The sequence below is a fragment of the Dreissena polymorpha genome, chromosome 15, assembly GCF_020536995.1.
Source record: "Dreissena polymorpha isolate Duluth1 chromosome 15, UMN_Dpol_1.0, whole genome shotgun sequence".
Lineage (NCBI taxonomy): Eukaryota > Metazoa > Mollusca > Bivalvia > Myida > Dreissenidae > Dreissena > Dreissena polymorpha.
In genome coordinates, this window is record NC_068369.1 from 38,501,656 (window position 1) to 38,519,950 (window position 18,295).

The following is an 18,295-nucleotide window of genomic DNA, read 5'->3' on the forward strand; positions in this document are numbered from 1 at the left end:
ACCCCATATGTATCGTTTATTATTGCCGGATACTTATGTCCATGTGTTTTCATTACCCCATATGTATCGTTTATATATTGCCGGATGCTTATGTCCCTGTGTTTTCATTACCCCAGATGTATCGTTTATGTATTGCCGGATGTTCATGTCCCTGTGTTTTTATTTCCCTAGACACGGGCCTGGGTTGCCCGCAGCATGGTTGGAAGGCGTATGAGAAGTCGTGTTACCTAGTCGTACAGGACAAGACGGACTGGACCCAGGCACTGCACAAATGCCGACGATTTGCTTCCGGCGCCGACCTGGCGAGCTTTAAGGATGAATTGGAAATGGACTTCATTTGGTCGACATTGGACAACGGTAAGATAATGCATCCAGCTGCTACTTCAAATATATGATATAAATATAGTGACCCAATGTAGTTTGAATTTCGTTGGGCAGTGACGTCGTATGACTCGTTTATGAATCAGTTTATCTTAAACTTAAACTCAAAAGAAATATAAATATAAATACTTAAACGCTGTACACAAGTTTTATTGTTGCTGAAAGGACTGTGCAATAAGCAGGATGTTCGTTGATCAAACAAGGCTTGAACAGTCAGAAAATTCTGCACTCTATAATATCAGATCCATAAATTGATATTTCGCTGAATTATATGGTACATAGTATATATTTTGTACGTAACAGACTGCTATTGTTACGATATATACACTGATATTTCGCTGAATTATATGGAAAATATGTATTTTTTATGTTACAGACTTCTATTGCAACGATATATACACGAACTCTACAAAGTGTCAAATCTGGGCGTCCCGAGGAGAATGCGACAACAATCCGGTTTGGATGGCCACACACTGCCATAAGTCGTGTCAGCTCTGCATGCACAACTGTAGGGACACGTACGTGGAAGTGTTATTATATGCATGCACAACTGTAGGGACACGTACGTGGACGTGTTATTGCATGCACAACTGTAGGGACACGTACGTGAAAGTGTTATTATCTGCATGCACAACTGTAGGGACACGTACGTGGACATGTTATTGCATTCACAACTGTAGGGACACGTACGTGGAAGTGTTATTCATATGTATTACAACTATAGGGACACGTACGTGGAAGTGTTATTGCATGCACAACTGTAGGGACACGTACGTGGAAGTGTTATTGCATGCAAAACTGTAGAGACACGTACGTGGAAGTGTTATTGTATGCACAACTGTAGGGACACGTACGTGGAAGTGTTATCATCTGCATGCACAACGGTAGGGACACGTTCGTGGACGTGTTATTGCATGCACAACTATAGGGACACGTACGTGGAAGTGTTATTCACATGTATTACAACTGTATGGACATGTACGTGGAAGTGTTATTGCATACACAACTGTAGGGACACGTACGTGGAAGTGTTATTGCATGCAAAACTGTAGAGACACGTACGTGGAAGTGTTATTGCATGCTCAACTGTAGGGACACGTACGTTTAAGTGTTATTGCGAGCACAACTGTATGGTCATGTACGTGGAAGTGTTATCCACATGTATTACAGCACAACTGTAGGGACATGTACGTGGAAGTGTTATTAACTTGTATTACAACTGTAGGGACACGTACGTGGAAGTGTTATTAACGTGCATTACAGCACAACTGTAGGGACACGTACGTTGAAGTGTTATTAACTTGTATTACAGCACAACTGTAGGGACACGTACGTGGACGTGTTATTTACATGTATTACAACTGTAGGGACACGTACGTGGAAGTGTTATTCACATGTATTACAACTGCAGGGACACGTACGTGGAAGTGTTATTCACATGTATCACAACTGTAGAGACACGTTCGTGGAAGTGTTATTCACATGTAGTACAGCACAACTGTAGGGAAACGTATGTTGAAGTGTTATTCACATGTATAACAGCACAACTGTAGGGAAACGTACGTGGAAGCGTTATTCACATGTATAACAGTACAGCTGTAGGGACACATACGTGGAAGTGTTATTCACATGTATTACAGCACAACTGTCGGGACACGTACGTGGAAGTGTTATCACATGTATTACACAACTGTAGGGGCACGTACGTAAAGGTGTTATTATCTGCATTCCCAACTGTAGGACACGTACGTGGAAGTGTTATTCATTTGTATTACACAACTGTAGAGAAAAGTACGTGGGAGTGTCATTAACATGCACAACTGTAGGGACACGTACGTGGAAGTGTCATCACATGTATTACAACTGTAGGGACACGTACGTGAAAGTGTTATTCACATGTATTACAACTGTAGGGACACGTACGTGGAAGTGTTTTTCATATGTATTAGAACTGTAGGGACATGTACGTGGAAGTGTTATTAACATGTATTACAACACAACTGTAGGGAAACGAATGTGGAAGTGTTATTCACATGTATTACAGCACAACTGTAGGGAAACGTACGTGGAAGTGATATTCACATGTATTACACAACTGTAGAGACACGTACGTGGAGGTGTTATTATCTGCATTCACAACTGTAGAGACACGTACGTGGAAGTGTTATTCACGTGTATTACACACCTGTTGAGACACATACTCGGGAGTGTTATTAACATGCACAACTGTAGGGACACGTACGTGGAAGTGTTATTCACATGTATAACAACTGTAGGGACACGCACGTGAAATTGTTATTCACATGTATTACAACTGTAGGGACACGTACGTGGAAGTGTTTTTCATATGTATTAGAACTGTACGGACACGTACGTGGAAGTGTAATTCACATGTATTACAGCACAACTGTAGGGACACGTACGTGGAAATGTTATTCACATGTATTACACAACTGTAGAGACACGTACGTGGAGGTGTTATTATCTGCATTCACAACTGTAGAGACACGTACGTGGAAGTGTTATTGCATGCACAACTTTAGGGACACGTACGTAGAAGTGTTATTGCATGCAGAACTGTAGGGACACGTACGTGGAAGTGTTATCAGCTCTGCATGAACAACTGTTGGGACACGTAAGTGGAAGTGTTATTAACATGTATTACAGCCACGTTCTGGAAAAATAGGACTTAATGCATTTGCGTTAAGTGTAGTCCCAGATAAGCCGGTGCATTTTGCACTGGCTTATCAGTGACAACACTTCCGCATAAACCTAATTTTAATATCATAAATACGTTACCTGCTATCCCTAGCTATATCTTTTCAAGGTGGGTTAGCTCCTCCATAAATCTTCAAGTGCCGGGAATCGGCCACCTATCCAACTGAAAACAGATCAGGTTAAACATAGTACAATGTAACCTAACTTGAAATCAAGAACCGCAACTCATCTTCCTTTTCAGGAGAACGCCGTGCAGATCGCCATTTTTCTTCGTCTTTGAAATGTGGTCTTTTTATTCACTTCTGTGTGGTTGTTTGGATTTGAAATTGATGAATTTATCGTTTCTGCTCTCTTCAGAAATCTTTTCTCGTAATATTTTGTTGTAAATAATTGATTTTCAGACTTTGCCGGGTTTTTGTATGTGCTTATGTACTTGAGCACGTGCATTTCGTGCTTTTAGTCAACAAGTAATTGACTATATTGTACAGTGTATTTATCCTACAACTAAATGATTTTATAGAACAAATACGACTCATAAAGAAAAGATAAGGTTTTCTCAACGGTTATTTTTAGATAAGGTTTTCTCCACGGTTATTTTAAGAACATGTACATAGGGACTACTTTTTTGGGCCTTTCACCCCTGATTGCGTCATTCAGGTCATTGGGTACGCAGTCGTTTAACGGGTTAACGAGTGTGTGTGTGTTTACGATGGATTATTTAGAGGATAATACACGGCTGAGATGGGCCGAGCAGTGATAATCGGCCCGCAGGGTCATAACCCTGGTTTGCGACCTGGGGCCGATTATCACTGCCCGGCCCGGCTGAGCCGTGTATTAACGTCTATAATATATATCTTACTTTACTACTCTTACTAAATTATAGATAGGCACAGGTTTTGAGTACTATAATACTATTTTGGTTCTTCACTAAAATTTATGAAGAACCAGCTTTCCGTATTTTTATTTTCATTCAATTGACTACGCAATTTATGACGTATCTCGTGTGACGTAATTTAAATGACGTAATTAGCTAGACGCTTTGGATTTAAGGAAACATAAATTCGGACTTGGAGGGTTTTTATTTAACAATTCAATATTTTTTAAGCATCGAACGATTATTGTGTGTGTTTACGATGGATTATTATCATATTATGAATGTGAATAACAGTGTTGGGATATAAAACTGGAATGAAACAATTCAATATTTTTTAAGCATCGAACGATTATTGTGTGTGTTTACGATGGATTATTATCATATTATGAATGTGAATAACAGTGTCGGGATATAAAACTGGAATGAAACTGTTGAGACTCCATTTTCGATTTCGTTAAAATGTCGAATGTACTCTAATAACTCGATGTTTTGTTGAACAATTGATAGATTAAATTAAAAAAAAGTGTAAGTGCATTGTTCTTTAACTTTTTGAATTTTGAAGGAAATCGATATTGAATTAAAAGGGTAATTTCTTTGATGAATAAGTCGTTCCTTTGTCAGTCGATCAAAGAATGTCTATCCACAAAGAATTGCCTGCTTACATCCAGTGCTTTAAATGGAAAAGATGGATTGCGATGAAGAAATATGTTCAGAATTTTAACTCGTCATGGAAGCAAATTAAACTTTACGAAAATAATCATGGTTTTTACACAACTTCGGTGAGTAGAACAATAACCAGTAGATGTTTTACTTTGTATGTCAGTAAGTTAAAAGTGTGTAAAAAGAAGAGTTGTTTATAGATTGAAATTAACAATATCGGCGGGGATAAATGCTGAATCATGCTTCACGCAGGTGTCTACACATTTTGTAAATTTCAAAATGGCAGCCATGTTTGTTTTTGGTATTTTACAGTGGTTAAACAAGAATTGTAGTTTGAACACAACCGTCTGTGTTCTACTTGAGTGTGTTACATTTGGAACGCTGATTAAAATTGAATCGAGGAGTATAGTGATATTTTGTCTCGTTTCTCTTCTTTTGCGTGGAATTCTTAAGGACTATTTCGAGTTTCGTAAACGGGAAATATCACAATTAATATTACTACGCAATGTTTGATTCAGTAAATTTAATGTGTTTTTTGCTTTTATTTTATCAATTTAAGACTACTATTTGAATTGCATAAATTAAATAAAATATATATTGTAGGATAAATAGAATACTATGTTAGTGTGATTGTGTACAGTACTTATATTTATCCCACTCGTCTCAGAAAGGCTTACAAGGCTCGGCAAGCCTCGCCATGTAACCTTTCTTCACTCGTGGGATAAACTTAAGTACACAATCACACTAACATAGTATTCTCTATATACATTGTTTAACTGTTTATTTCATTTAATTTGTTCATTAAGCACTGTTTTCTTTCGTAGATTCTTGTATTTATATATTTTCATGTAAACGCTTCGTGGGATACCCACAAGACTTGTTTATCATGTACTCTTTGTACTGTTGATAATAAATGCTCTGTTTGCAGTTCGTGGGACGATGCGACGTGGCAGAAAGCAATCCGTCGCAGAACGTTTCTGAGCAGGAAACGGGCAGATGAACCTTCACCAGATGATAAATGCCCGGTGACTTTGCAGACCACGGCAAGATGGAGATAGCACTACGCTAAGTTTCTTAGAAAGTCGAACAACATTAGACCATATGCCGACACCCGTCAGCCGGTCTTTGCCCGATGGCATTGGTCAAGGACATCGACCAATGCCAGACCATTTGGCAGCCGCCATTCGGTCATTATCTGGTGACAACACTGGTCATGATATGGCCGGTACGTCATCGGGTACCGGACCGGTCACCGGGGACCGGTCCGGTCACCGGTCCATGGCACCGGTCACAGGGGACCGGTCCGGTCATCGGGGACCGGTCCGGTCAACGGTCACCGGTCCATGGAACCGGTCACCGGTCATCTGTCACTGATGACCGGTCCGAAAACCGGTCACCGGTCAAAAATACCGTTCACCGGGCACCGGTCAACATGCACCGGTCATTGACCGGTCAACAGTTGCCGGTCACCGGTCAACGATCAGAAACAGACGTCGTTATCCTTCATCGGATTATTCTACCTCGTCGTCGTCGAATGCATTTTTGTCGTCGACTAGTGCCGACAATATGGTTAGACGTCGGACACGCTCTTATTCATCGAGCAGTCCTCATTCCCGGCGTCGTTATGATCATTACCGATCATCTCGATCCGCACGGAGACAATACTCTAGGAGACGTCATTACCGTCGCAGCCTATTTAGCTCTCGGCATCGCAGGGATAAAGGTCGTAGATAATGTTCAAGTAGGCATTGTCGTTCCGACTTTCATGATCGTTCATATTACTATCCTAATTCGGATTGTAATGTCTCCATACCTAATTTACCAGTTTCCAGTTTGACATCAACACATGTTGCAGTGACTGGTCTATTTCACAGCCCTTCAGTTCTGGTGTTCATCTCACCACAACGGCTGTTTTGTCTGCACCGTGGGTTTCTACTACAGTTCCTAGTCGTGTACGCTGCTACTCCGTCTATTCGTGACACATTATGGGTTCAAGATTCCTTTGGACAATTTGTACCTGTCACTTCTGATAATATACTGTCGACTCCCGGTTTTAATTATCAGTGTTTCAACTTTGCGGATGGTCATTCATCTTTACCAGAGAATCACAATATGGTGCAGGATAATCTTCCTATTATCCCTACCTGTGTTTCCACGGATTCTTTGCACATCGCTGGTGCCTGATTCAGATGCAGACATTGATACTGATCAATATTTGGTATCTATTAATCAGATCTATGAACTGATGTTTCAGACTCTTGGCGAAGATTATTGTTCACGACCTGTGGAGGTGTCTACTAATTCGACGATCTCGGTTACTGAGCAATTAGTTCGTACATTTGATCCTAACAGGGTTACAAAGGCGAGTTCCCGCGTTGATATACGCCTTCCGATTGGCTCTTCTGTTTTATCTGTGTTTCAATCGTTGGAATCAGTTAATAAAACGATTCTTAAACGAGTAGAAATATGGAAAGTGCCTAAGGATTTCTCTGAGCCTTAACTTCAGGAACGCACTCGAAGCAATAAGCATCCTGTACCTGATCCGACTTCCGGTTTGGATTTTCAGAATTACCGGTTCAGGATCCAGACATCAATAAGCTTTTGCTTACCATGCCTAGTTTGTCAACTTCGGTTTCTGTTCCTTGTTCCATCTTAGAACTATGGGAAGTAAGAGAGTGGAGATCTTTAGGTCTATCTAACCAGACAGATGTCATAGGGTGATTATAATGTCATAGGTTGATTAAATCGATGTTATATTTCAAAGCCACTATCTTTAAGTAGGCATAGTCAATTGTTATTAGAATTGTAGTTGTAGTATTAGTAGTGTTTAACCACTATTGTTATACTTCATGCTAACACCGTTTATGCGCACGAGCACTTGATTGATAATCCTTTTCGCGCCACTGTCCAAAAGCGGTAGCGACGGTCAGATAGCTAGACGCCATTTGAATGTGCTGATTTAGCAGTTGTTTATAAATACATCTGCAGGTATTTTATGTTATTATTATTATTATTATTATCATTACTATTATTATTATTATTATTATGTTTATTATTATTATTATTATTATTTTGAAATAATATTGTATTGTTAAACATGTCGATGCGGTTGTATTGATTGCATTGTTATATGTTTGCTATATTGAAATGATTGATTATCTATTCCTTAACATTAATCCATTTATATTCGTTATATAATTCTAAGCTATTGTTGCAGATTTATTCATATTTATTTGTCTGCACGGGGAAATTACACTTAGAAACATCAACCGTTGTTGGTATTTATTCTCCACCCACTACGGCTGGCGAGGCCGGCAACAATGGCGCCCAACGTGAATTCTTCGTGACTTCCCCTAGCAGCAAGACAGCGAGCGTTTTCGGAGCACTCCAAAAGAAGAATACAGACTTCTACGAGGAAGGTATTCTGTATGGCCATTTTTGAATTGTCCATGGACCGACCATAAACATTAAATCCCGGGTTGTGATAAGATTGTGAAAACACATAGCATGCTTTGAAATTGAGCTCATACACATCATTCCTGATTACCGGTACCACTACGCTTTAGTGCACTTGTCCGAGGATCACGCTTTTCGTCGATGGATTGAAGACCAGACTGTGTATTATTATTGCGTTAAGTGATTTGACACTTAATTGTGAATTCTATTTGATAAATTCATTAGTGTTTTAAGTTTTATTTAAGTAATATTTTCATTAATTACGGGTGCATTATTTGTATTCCTTTGTATGATGTTATTTATATTTTTGTATTAATATTTTTAGGATTTTTTTTACTGAACGTGAAAATTGGTCACTGCACTAATTATAGGATATAAATCTGGCCCTGCATGACATGACAACTAACGTTTCATCTCACTGTGTTTCATTCATAAACTATTCCGTATACAATAGAGTATCGGTCAGGTAGCGTAGTTGTGTACACAATATTGAGTAAGTGGTAAAATCATTCTAGTGACATTTTGAAGGTGAAATTTCGTGCAATTTATATCAGAATGATTTAATTGATATGTACCTATATCAGAAAAATGAGATACGTGTGACTTTGTATAAATTCATGCGTATTTTTTTAAACGGGTTGGGCTGAACGTTAAATATATTATTTAGCATTGATTGAGGTCTGATCCAACTGTTTCAATGATAAATACAACACATGTTTAACGTTCAATTAGAGAATAATGCGAACAAATCCTTGCAAGGTCGCGCGTTGTTTTTTATATCGCGTATTTTAAACCGTTTGTGTTGTGTATATATACCCGGTATATTTTACATCGTTACGCATTTTTGTATGTGCACTTCTTATTAGTGTGTATACAAAGTTGAAATTGGAGTAGTGTGCCATATGTTTGGTTAGATTGTACAAACATCAGCGGTTATATAAATATAGGTTTAACTTAAAACGTGTGATACATAAACAGAATTTACATTGAAGAAATAAAACTAACGTCATATTAAATTAACTCAATTAATTAATCACAAAACAATAATAAAATAAAAACAAAAAAAAAATAAAACAAAAAATAAATTAACAATTGCCAACTTAATAATCTTTAATAAGACTTCAAGATTTTGAATTGTACTTAATCATCTTGATTTAAATTATATTGAAAACATTTTAACCTAAATATAATTTAGATACTTTAAATTTTGTTAAAATAAATTTCACTGATTTGTTTTAAATTAAATCTGATTTCAGTAGGTTTTAAAATAAAATAAATTTAGTGAACTTGATGAACTTGGGTGTTTGAATTACTTTATATATAGTAATGTAATATATAAAGTTCAATTAAGTTTAATTCAATTAATTAAATTAAAAATAAAATAAAATAAAATTACATTAAATAAAATTAAAGAAGATTAAATTAAATTAAATTAGTTTAAGTTTAATTGAAGTGAATGGAATGAAATTAAATAAGGTTTAGTTTAATGAAATGACTTGAATTAAATTAAATTCGGTTAAGTTTATTTGATTTGAATTTAATTAAAATAAATTAGGTTATGTTAAATTAAATTCATTGAATTGAATTGTGATTTGAATTGTGAATTGAATTGTGAATTTAATTGTGAATTTAATTGTAAATTCAATTGTGAATGGAATTGTGAATGGAAGTGTGAATTTAATTGTGATTTGAATTGTGAATTGAATTGTGAATTGATTTGTGAATTGTGATTTCTGAATTGAATTGTGCATTGTGATTTGTGAATTGAAATTAAGTATTCAAATGAAATGAACTATTAAAGAGAAGTGAAGTGAATTGTTTAAGTGAAGTGAAGTGTTCAAATGAAGTGAAGTGTTCAAGTGAAGTGAAGTGTTCAAATAACGTGTTCGATTGAAGTGTACAAGTAAAGTGTACAAGTGAAGTGTTGTTTTGAAGTCAAGTGAAGTTAAATTAGATTTAAGTTTCTAAATATAGTTATAATTGTCTGTAAAGGAGCTAAATCATGGATAATCCTTCATCTGAAAGAGATAAAAGGTTGATGCGAAGGGAACAATTGAAATTAGAGATTGAAAATAAAGAGAGACAAATTCAGAAGAGAACGAAGCTCGCGAGCATTAAACAAAGAGACAAAGAGATTGAAGAGGAACAATTAGCAGAATTGCAAAAACAGAGAATGAGAGTGGTTGAAATGCGACCCAAGGCTCGACAAGAAAAAGAAGACCTACAAAAACGCAAATGTGAAGAAATCAGAATAAAACGAGAAGACAAAGAGATTGAAAGGCTGAAAGAAAAAAGAAGGCAGTTGGAAAGACAGATTCTAGAAATCGAAGAATTTGATGCGTTGGAAGATGCTGATGGTAGCATGGAACAAGAAGGAGCATGTGGTTATGATACACAGTTTAAGGACATAAACACAGATGAATATAAAAGAGATGACGTGAGATATAAAGACAATGCTAAAATGAGCAGATCTATAATAACGGTAGATGAATATGGACATATAGATGATATCAGTAGGGGCATTAGGTACCATGAAAGTGAATTGGAACGTTCAGAGACTTGTTCAGAGAGTACCACAGACACTGTTGACAAGGAGTTAAAATGGCTGGACAGCAAAGCCAAGAAGCATGTTGTAACTGATCGTGGTGACAGGTTGAAAGTTCAGAGGAACTATAATGTCGACAAATGTGATGATGAACTACTGAACATAGATGTTAATCATGAATATCATAATGATAGAGGAAATAGCAAATTGAAAATGTCACATAGAAAGAAACATGGCAATGTGGATCAAATTCACAGATTGAATTCTGAGGCCTGAATTAAAAAGGAGGGAGATACATATATAACAGATGATGATGACACGTACTCAGATGACAAAAATAGTATTGAAAGTGAAGTAGTACAGCAATTAAAGAAGGAGATAGAAGACATGAAACAGAGAGAAATACAAATGATGGATGAACTTGCAAGTAGAAATAAAACGGAAAAATTAAAAGCAGCTAAGAGAAAGCTCAAGCAACAACAAATAAGACGACTATTACAGCAAAAGCAAGAGTTAGAAGAGAGTGTTGGAGAAACAAAGCACTTTAAGTTCCCTAGAGGGAGAGTATTGTGCAGATGATTTGGACACTGACATAAAAGCAGTACGTGAACCTAAAGTGCCTTTTGTAATAAAGCCTAATGTTCCAAAGTTCTCTGATCCTCAAACATTCAATGAATGGAAACTTGAAATTGAATGTATGATGAAATCTGGCATTAATCACCAAGATGTATTGAGACAGTCGATAAGACATTCCATCACTGGAAAGCCAAGAAAAGTTCTCACAACTTTAAAGCCTGATGCAAGCCTGCAAGAAATACTTACAACTTTGGAAACAAATTTTGGTGATATCAAGACGGGCCAAAGTGTTATGGAAGAATTTTATAATAGCAAACAAGAAAAATACGAAGATATATCGACATGGGCCATACGGTTGGAGACACTTATCCAGAAGTCCATTAATCGAAATGAAATACAAGAAGATAAGAAAGATTCAATGTTGAGAACGAGATTCTGGAGGCACATCAATAATACTGAATTGCGAAATGCACTTGTACTTTGAAACGGTCCCAACATTCGAAGAGTTGAAAGATAAAGTCAGAAGGGAAGAACAGGAAATGGCTGTATGTAAAGGAACAGAACTGCCTAAAGAGAGTAACGTACTGCACATTGATGAGCAAATGAAAATATTAAAGGATCTCACAGAGAAAATGAATCTTATGGAGAAGAAGTTGAATGAGATGTCAAGAGAGAAACCATCACAAGATAGAAACGAGTCACGTTTTGAAAATCGAACATCCGACCAACCAAATTATAGAAGAGGTCATATAGGTCGTTACAGAAACATGAACAGAGGAAGAAGATTTAGAAGTTATCGAGGTCAATATCCAACTCGAGGGTACTTAAGACAAGATCCGACAGAACAACAACCTAAAACACAACATTTAAACCAACAGAGGCTCTGATCGCGGGGGCTGATGAGAGCGGCATGAACAAAATATGCCCCGAAACATTGACTGATGAACAACATGATAAAGGAGACTTACTGCAAAGAATGATCGGAGACCCTAATTTAACCGACATCAAAATAAACGGAATTCTAGTTAAAGCTTTGATTTACAGTGGCTCACAGGTCAGCTCAATCACTGAAGAATTTTATGATAACATGGATCACAAACCTGAATTGAATTCTATGGATGATTTTCAAATAGATCTAAAAGGTGCAAATGGCATGACAGTTCCATATACTGGATACATCGAAGCATCTATAGAAACACAACTTACCTCTACACCAATACTTACCGTTTTATTGGTTATCCCGGTGTCACAGTATCAGTGGTGTAGCTCCAGTCCTTCTAGGTACGAATTTAATTCGCAATATTCAACAATTCAGAAATACAGATAACTTACCTGATGAGTGGGAAGCAGCCATGATGTCCATCAATCCGTTTATCGGTAGAGTAACTGCAACGAAACCCATAACCTTACATCCAATGGAAACCAGAACAGTTACTGGATTTGTAAGGAAGATCAAGAATACTGACGCAGCAATTACAGAGGCATTTGAAGATGAACACTCTCATAGTGCTATTGTTTGTCCACGCGTGGTCACTGTGAATAACGCTGGTCGAACCGCAAGAATACCGGTAAGAATCTGCAACGTAACAGCAAGACCAATTAAGATCAAGGCAAGACAGAGCCTATGCCAATTAAACGAAGTGCAAGTATTACGAGAAGCACCCGTTTTAGAGCCATTGACTTCAGCAATACAGACTGAAACAGCACCCGCAAAGAAAGGAAAAGTTGAAGATGGAGATATTAAACAGCACTATGGTGTTAATTTAGAACAGACCGATTTGACCGATGATGAAAAAATCAAGTGTATAAGCTGTTCCAAAAATATGATACAATCTTTCCAAAACATCCACTGGATCTTGGAAATACCTCAACCGTAAAGCACTCTATCAAAATAAACAATCAAACACATTTTAAAGAACCATATCGAAGAATCCCACCTGGAGTATTTAATGAAATAAGAGAACACTTGAAAGAAATGCTGGACATGGGAGCAATTCGAGAATCAAGAAGTCATTGGTCTTCAAACTGTGTAATTGTGAGAAAGAAATATGGTACAATTCGATTTTGCATCGACTTCCGGAAACTCAATGAGAGAACGAAGAAAGACAGTTATGCTTTACCACGAATTGAAGACACCTTACACTTGTTATCAGGGTCCAAATATTTCTCCAAACTAGACTTGAAAGCCGGATACTGGCAGGTAGAACTTGAGGAGGAAGATAAGGAGAAGACTGCGTTTCAGGTTGGAGGCCTGGGGTTTTATGAGTGCAACCGTATGCCCTTTGGGTTATGCAATGCCCCCGCGACCTTCCAACGATTGATGGAACGTTGCATGGGAGATCTTAATCTACGAGACTGCCTCATCTACTTGGACGACATCGTCATTTTTTCCAAAGACATTCAAAGCCATATCCATAGATTGGACGAAGTTTTGTTCAAGATTAGCTTCCTACAATCTTACAATTAAGCCATCCAAATGTGAATTCTTCAAAACCAAAATAACATATCTCGGCCATGTTGTCTCCGAGGAGGGAATAAGTACAGACCCCGAAAAGACTGAAACGGTGAAAAATTGGCCCGCTCCTTGCAATGTAAAAGGCGTCCGGAAATTCTTAGGGTTTGTTGGATATTACAGGCGTTTCATTAAAAACTTTTCTAAGATTGCAAGACCTCTCAACAACCTTCTTATTGGCCACACTAACAAACCCAAAACTAAACAAAAACCAAGTGCATTGTCCAAGAAAGTTCCGTTTGTATGGACAGATGAACAGCAATCGGCTTTTGAGGAGTTAAAAAGGCAGTTGGTTAATCCTCCAATTCTTGCCTTTGCAAACTATGAACTTCCGTTCTTTGTTCACACTGATGCGTCGTCACAAGGTCTTGGCGCAGTCCTCTATCAAAAACAAGATGGGAAGGAAAGGGTGATTGCGTATGCAAGTCGTTCTCTGAGTCCAGCTGAAAAGAATTACCCAGCCCATAAACTGGAATTCCTCGCTTTGAAGTGGGTGATATCGGAAAAATTCCATGATTATCTATATGGAACCAAGTTTGAAGTGGTTACTGACAATAACCCTCTCACTTATGTCACCACTACAGCCAAGTTGGACGCCACTGGTCAGCGTTGGATGGCAGCATTGGCTAATTATGAGTTTACACCGCGCTATCGCGCCGGACGTCAGAATGCCGATGCGGATGGACTCAGCAGAAAGACCGTGGATACAGATGTTTTAACTTTATTGGCTACAGCTGTGATGGCTACAGTCGAAGAAGCACCTTTATGCTTTAGTATAGCTGATCCCGACGTGATTGACAAACTTGAACAAGAAACAACTGTTCCAGACGACATTATACAAGCATATGCTTTGAGTTTGAAAGATTGGCGAAAATCTCAAATGTCTGATCCAGTAATTCCCGAACTCATAAACCATATCCAGCAAGGCACCAGGCCGACTCTTCAACCGACCTCGAGTGAGTTTTCAGCTGCAACTAAGTATTTAAGAGACTGGAACAAATTGGAACTGAGGAATGGCGTTCTCTATCGTATAGCCAATTATGGGAACCAGTTGTATAGACAGCTTATACTACCCAGTCAGTTACGGGGTGAAGTGTTCCGTGCCCTACACGATGATCTAGGCCATCAGGGTAGGGACCGAACCGCGTCATTGTTTAAACAGAGATTCTACTGGCCTGGTATGGACACTTTTATTAGTCGCAACGTAGCCAGTTGTCCTAGATGTATTCGGCGCAAGACACATGCAGAGGCAGCTCCATTGGTCAGTATTCAGACATCTGCTCCTATGGAAATGGTGTGTTTAGATTTTCTTAGTCTCGAGAGATCTAAAGGTGGCTTTGAGAATATCCTCGTAATCACTGACCATTTCAGCAGATATGCCCAAGCATTTCCTACCACCAACCAGACAGCTCGTACAACCGCCCGTGTCCTTTTTGAAAAATTCTTCGTTCACTACGGATTTCCGGAAAGGATACATAGTGATAAAGGAGCCAATTTTATGTCCAGCCACATTCAAGAAATTTGTCAACTTGCAGGCATACAGCAATCCCGCACTACTCCTTATCATGCAATGGGCAATGGATTGGTAGAGAGGTTTAACCAAACCTTAATACAAATGTTGGGAACATTAGAGGAAGATAAGAAAAGCAACTGGAAGGACTATGTAAGTCCAATGGTTCACGCATATAACTCGACTATTCACAATAGTACTGGGTACGCACCTTACTTCTTGATGTTTGGGCTTAACCCAAGGTTAGCAGTGGATGCACTTCTAGGTCTCAACACAGACGATATGGGTGCGAAGTACAAGAATGAGTACGCTCGAAAACTCCGTGAACGGTTAGCTTCCTCATACCACAAAGCTAAAGAGATTGCTAACAGGACTGCGAAAGTGACTAAGCGTCAATATGACATGAAGGCAAGAGCTGCTAAAATCCAACCTGGAGATCTTGTTCTTGTGCGAAATGTTACCTTAAAAGGAAAGCAGAAAATAGCTGATCGCTGGGAAGATACGCCGTATGTAGTTTTAGGCCAACCTAATCCTGAAATTCCAGTCTATGACGTCAGGAGGGATGATCCGAGAGCTAAACGCATACGTCGCCTTCGTCGCAATCTGTTACTACCCTTTGGAGTGGACTTAACCAGTAATGGCAGTGTTCCACAGTCTAGAGAAAGCAATCAACAGAGTGAACTGGTTGATATACCACGGTATGTAATTCCGCAGCGGAGAGCCGGAAGTACAGTTTTCCAGGACGACGAAAAATCGTGTGTTGACGAAGTTCCAGTTTTACGCCGTTCCGCTAGGAAACGAAATCCGCCTAAATGGAGAACATCCAGAGATTTCGTGTATTGAGACAGTGAACTTTGTGCAATATGACAAACTGTATTAAGTAAACGTTGACCGTTAGTGAAAACGGAGAGTAAGAGTGTGTTTTTTTTTCTATGCTGTGATATATAGTAATTGAATATCGTTAATATGTATCACGTGTGATTGTGTTTTTTTAGTATTAATATGCATGCCTCTAATAATGTGAATATTGCTTAATGTCAGCTTGTAATATTCAAAATGTGGTGAACTTTTAAAAATATATAGATGTTTCACTATATGCGTTTGTTATTTAGTAGTCCGTATAAAGCCGGTTCTGACATGCTCTAAGTTAAAAGATTGAGCATATTTGCTTAAAATATAAGAACCCTATTGACTTATTATTTTCTCTATGTGTTGATATTAATTTAAATGTCGGGACGACATTTATACACCGGGGGGGATATTGTCATAGGGTGATTATAATGTCATAGGTTGATTAAATCGATGTTATATTTCAAAGCCACTATCTTTAAGTAGGCATAGTCAATTGTTATTAGAATTGTAGTTGTAGTATTAGTAGTGTTTAACCACTATTGTTATACTTCATGCTAACACCGTTTATGCGCACGAGCACTTGATTGATAATCCATTTCGCGCCACTGTCCAAAAGCGGTAGCGACGGTCAGATAGCTAGACGCCATTTGAATGTGCTGATTTAGCAGTTGTTTATAAATACATCTGCAGGTATTTTATGTTATTATTATTATTATTATCATCATTACTATTATTATTATTATTATGTTTATTATTATGTTTATTATTATTATATTGAAATAATATTGTATTGTTAAACATGTCGATGCGGTTGTATTGATTGCATTGATATATGTTTGCTATATTGAAATGATTGATTATCTTTTCCTTAACATTAATCCATTTATATTCGTTATATAATTCTAAGCTATTGTTGCAGATTTATTCATATTTATTTGTCTGCACGGGGAAGTTACACTTAGAAACATCAACCGTTGTTGGTATTTATTCTCCACCCACTACGGCTGGCGAGGCCGGCAACACAGACTTAATGCTAGCGACTATTTTGCGCTTGGTTTGTGATTGGTCGGACTCTGTTCCGGAAGAAATTCGGGATTTATTGATCCATCTATCACGAACGACATTGTGCCTTTCACATAATGCTGCTACTTCAATGTCTGAGATGTTAAGGATTTGTAGAGAACTTATCCTTTCATCTTTACCTAAAGATTTTTTATTAGAACCAGGTATGAATTCTCTCAGAGCAGCACCATTCTCATCAGAATTTCGTTTTGGTGGTAAGATACAAGAAGCCCTCACGGCGGACAAAGATGATCAACGTCATGCTTCTTTAGCAAGAAATAACTCTGGTCAACGCCAAGGGGCAATACATGAATTAAGAGCTATTTCGGCTTCGTGGGCGTATATTAATAATGTTTCACTTTCTGAAGTGCTTCAAGCTGCCTTCTGGAGGAATCCGACCACCTTTTCTTCATTCTATCTTCGTTCTCTTCAGTGTCAACAAGACAATTTATATATGTTGGGTCCTCATCTTGTGGTTCAAACGTAAGTTTCTTCCATGGCGTAAATGTGCTGGCGCTATCCGGAAATTAAAGTACAATACTGTACTAACGAAGATTACATGAGGACATTGTTCTACTATCTATGGCTGAAAAACCTGAATATGGGTTTTGCTGTGATGAGAAAATATAAACGAACCTTCCCGCCGCAGCTACAAAATCAGCTAGGGATAGCAGGTAACGTATTTATAATATTGAAACAAATTTTTAAAATAAAATTCATTTTTATTATTAAATACTTACCTGCTATCGGTATGCCCCACCTCCCACCCCGCTCATCGTTTTATATTTTCATATAGGTATGAAAAGGAAGATGAGTTGCGGTTCTTGATTTCCGGTTAGGTTAAATTGTACTATGTTTAGCCTGATCTGTTTTCAGTTGGAGAGGTGGCCGATTCCCGGCACTTGAAGATTTCTGGAGGAGCTAAACCACATTGAATAGATAGATCGCGTCGACAGTGGCTGAACACCGCGGGCGTTATCGGGAAATCGATCTCACGGTGGACCACCATGATCGCGGTGGACCACAATGTTACAGCACAATAAATAATAGTGACATAATATAAGTGTGGGTTGATTAATGTTATCTGCTAATTGGTTTAATAACACCTCTAAATAATTTACAAATAGCAAAGACAATTGAGCTGAACAT

The 18,295-nt window shown here is 38.0% G+C and overlaps 1 protein-coding gene across 1 annotated transcript in view; it reads left to right on the forward strand.

Moving 5' to 3' along the window:
- LOC127859696 (uncharacterized) overlaps positions 1–18,295 on the forward strand; it is a 99,099-nt gene that overhangs the window by 50,084 nt on the left and 30,720 nt on the right. The window contains exons 32-33 of the mRNA XM_052397202.1: positions 172–357; positions 758–899. Of these exons, the coding sequence (XP_052253162.1) occupies positions 172–357; positions 758–899 (328 nt within the window). The remainder of the gene's footprint in view (positions 1–171; positions 358–757; positions 900–18,295) is intronic.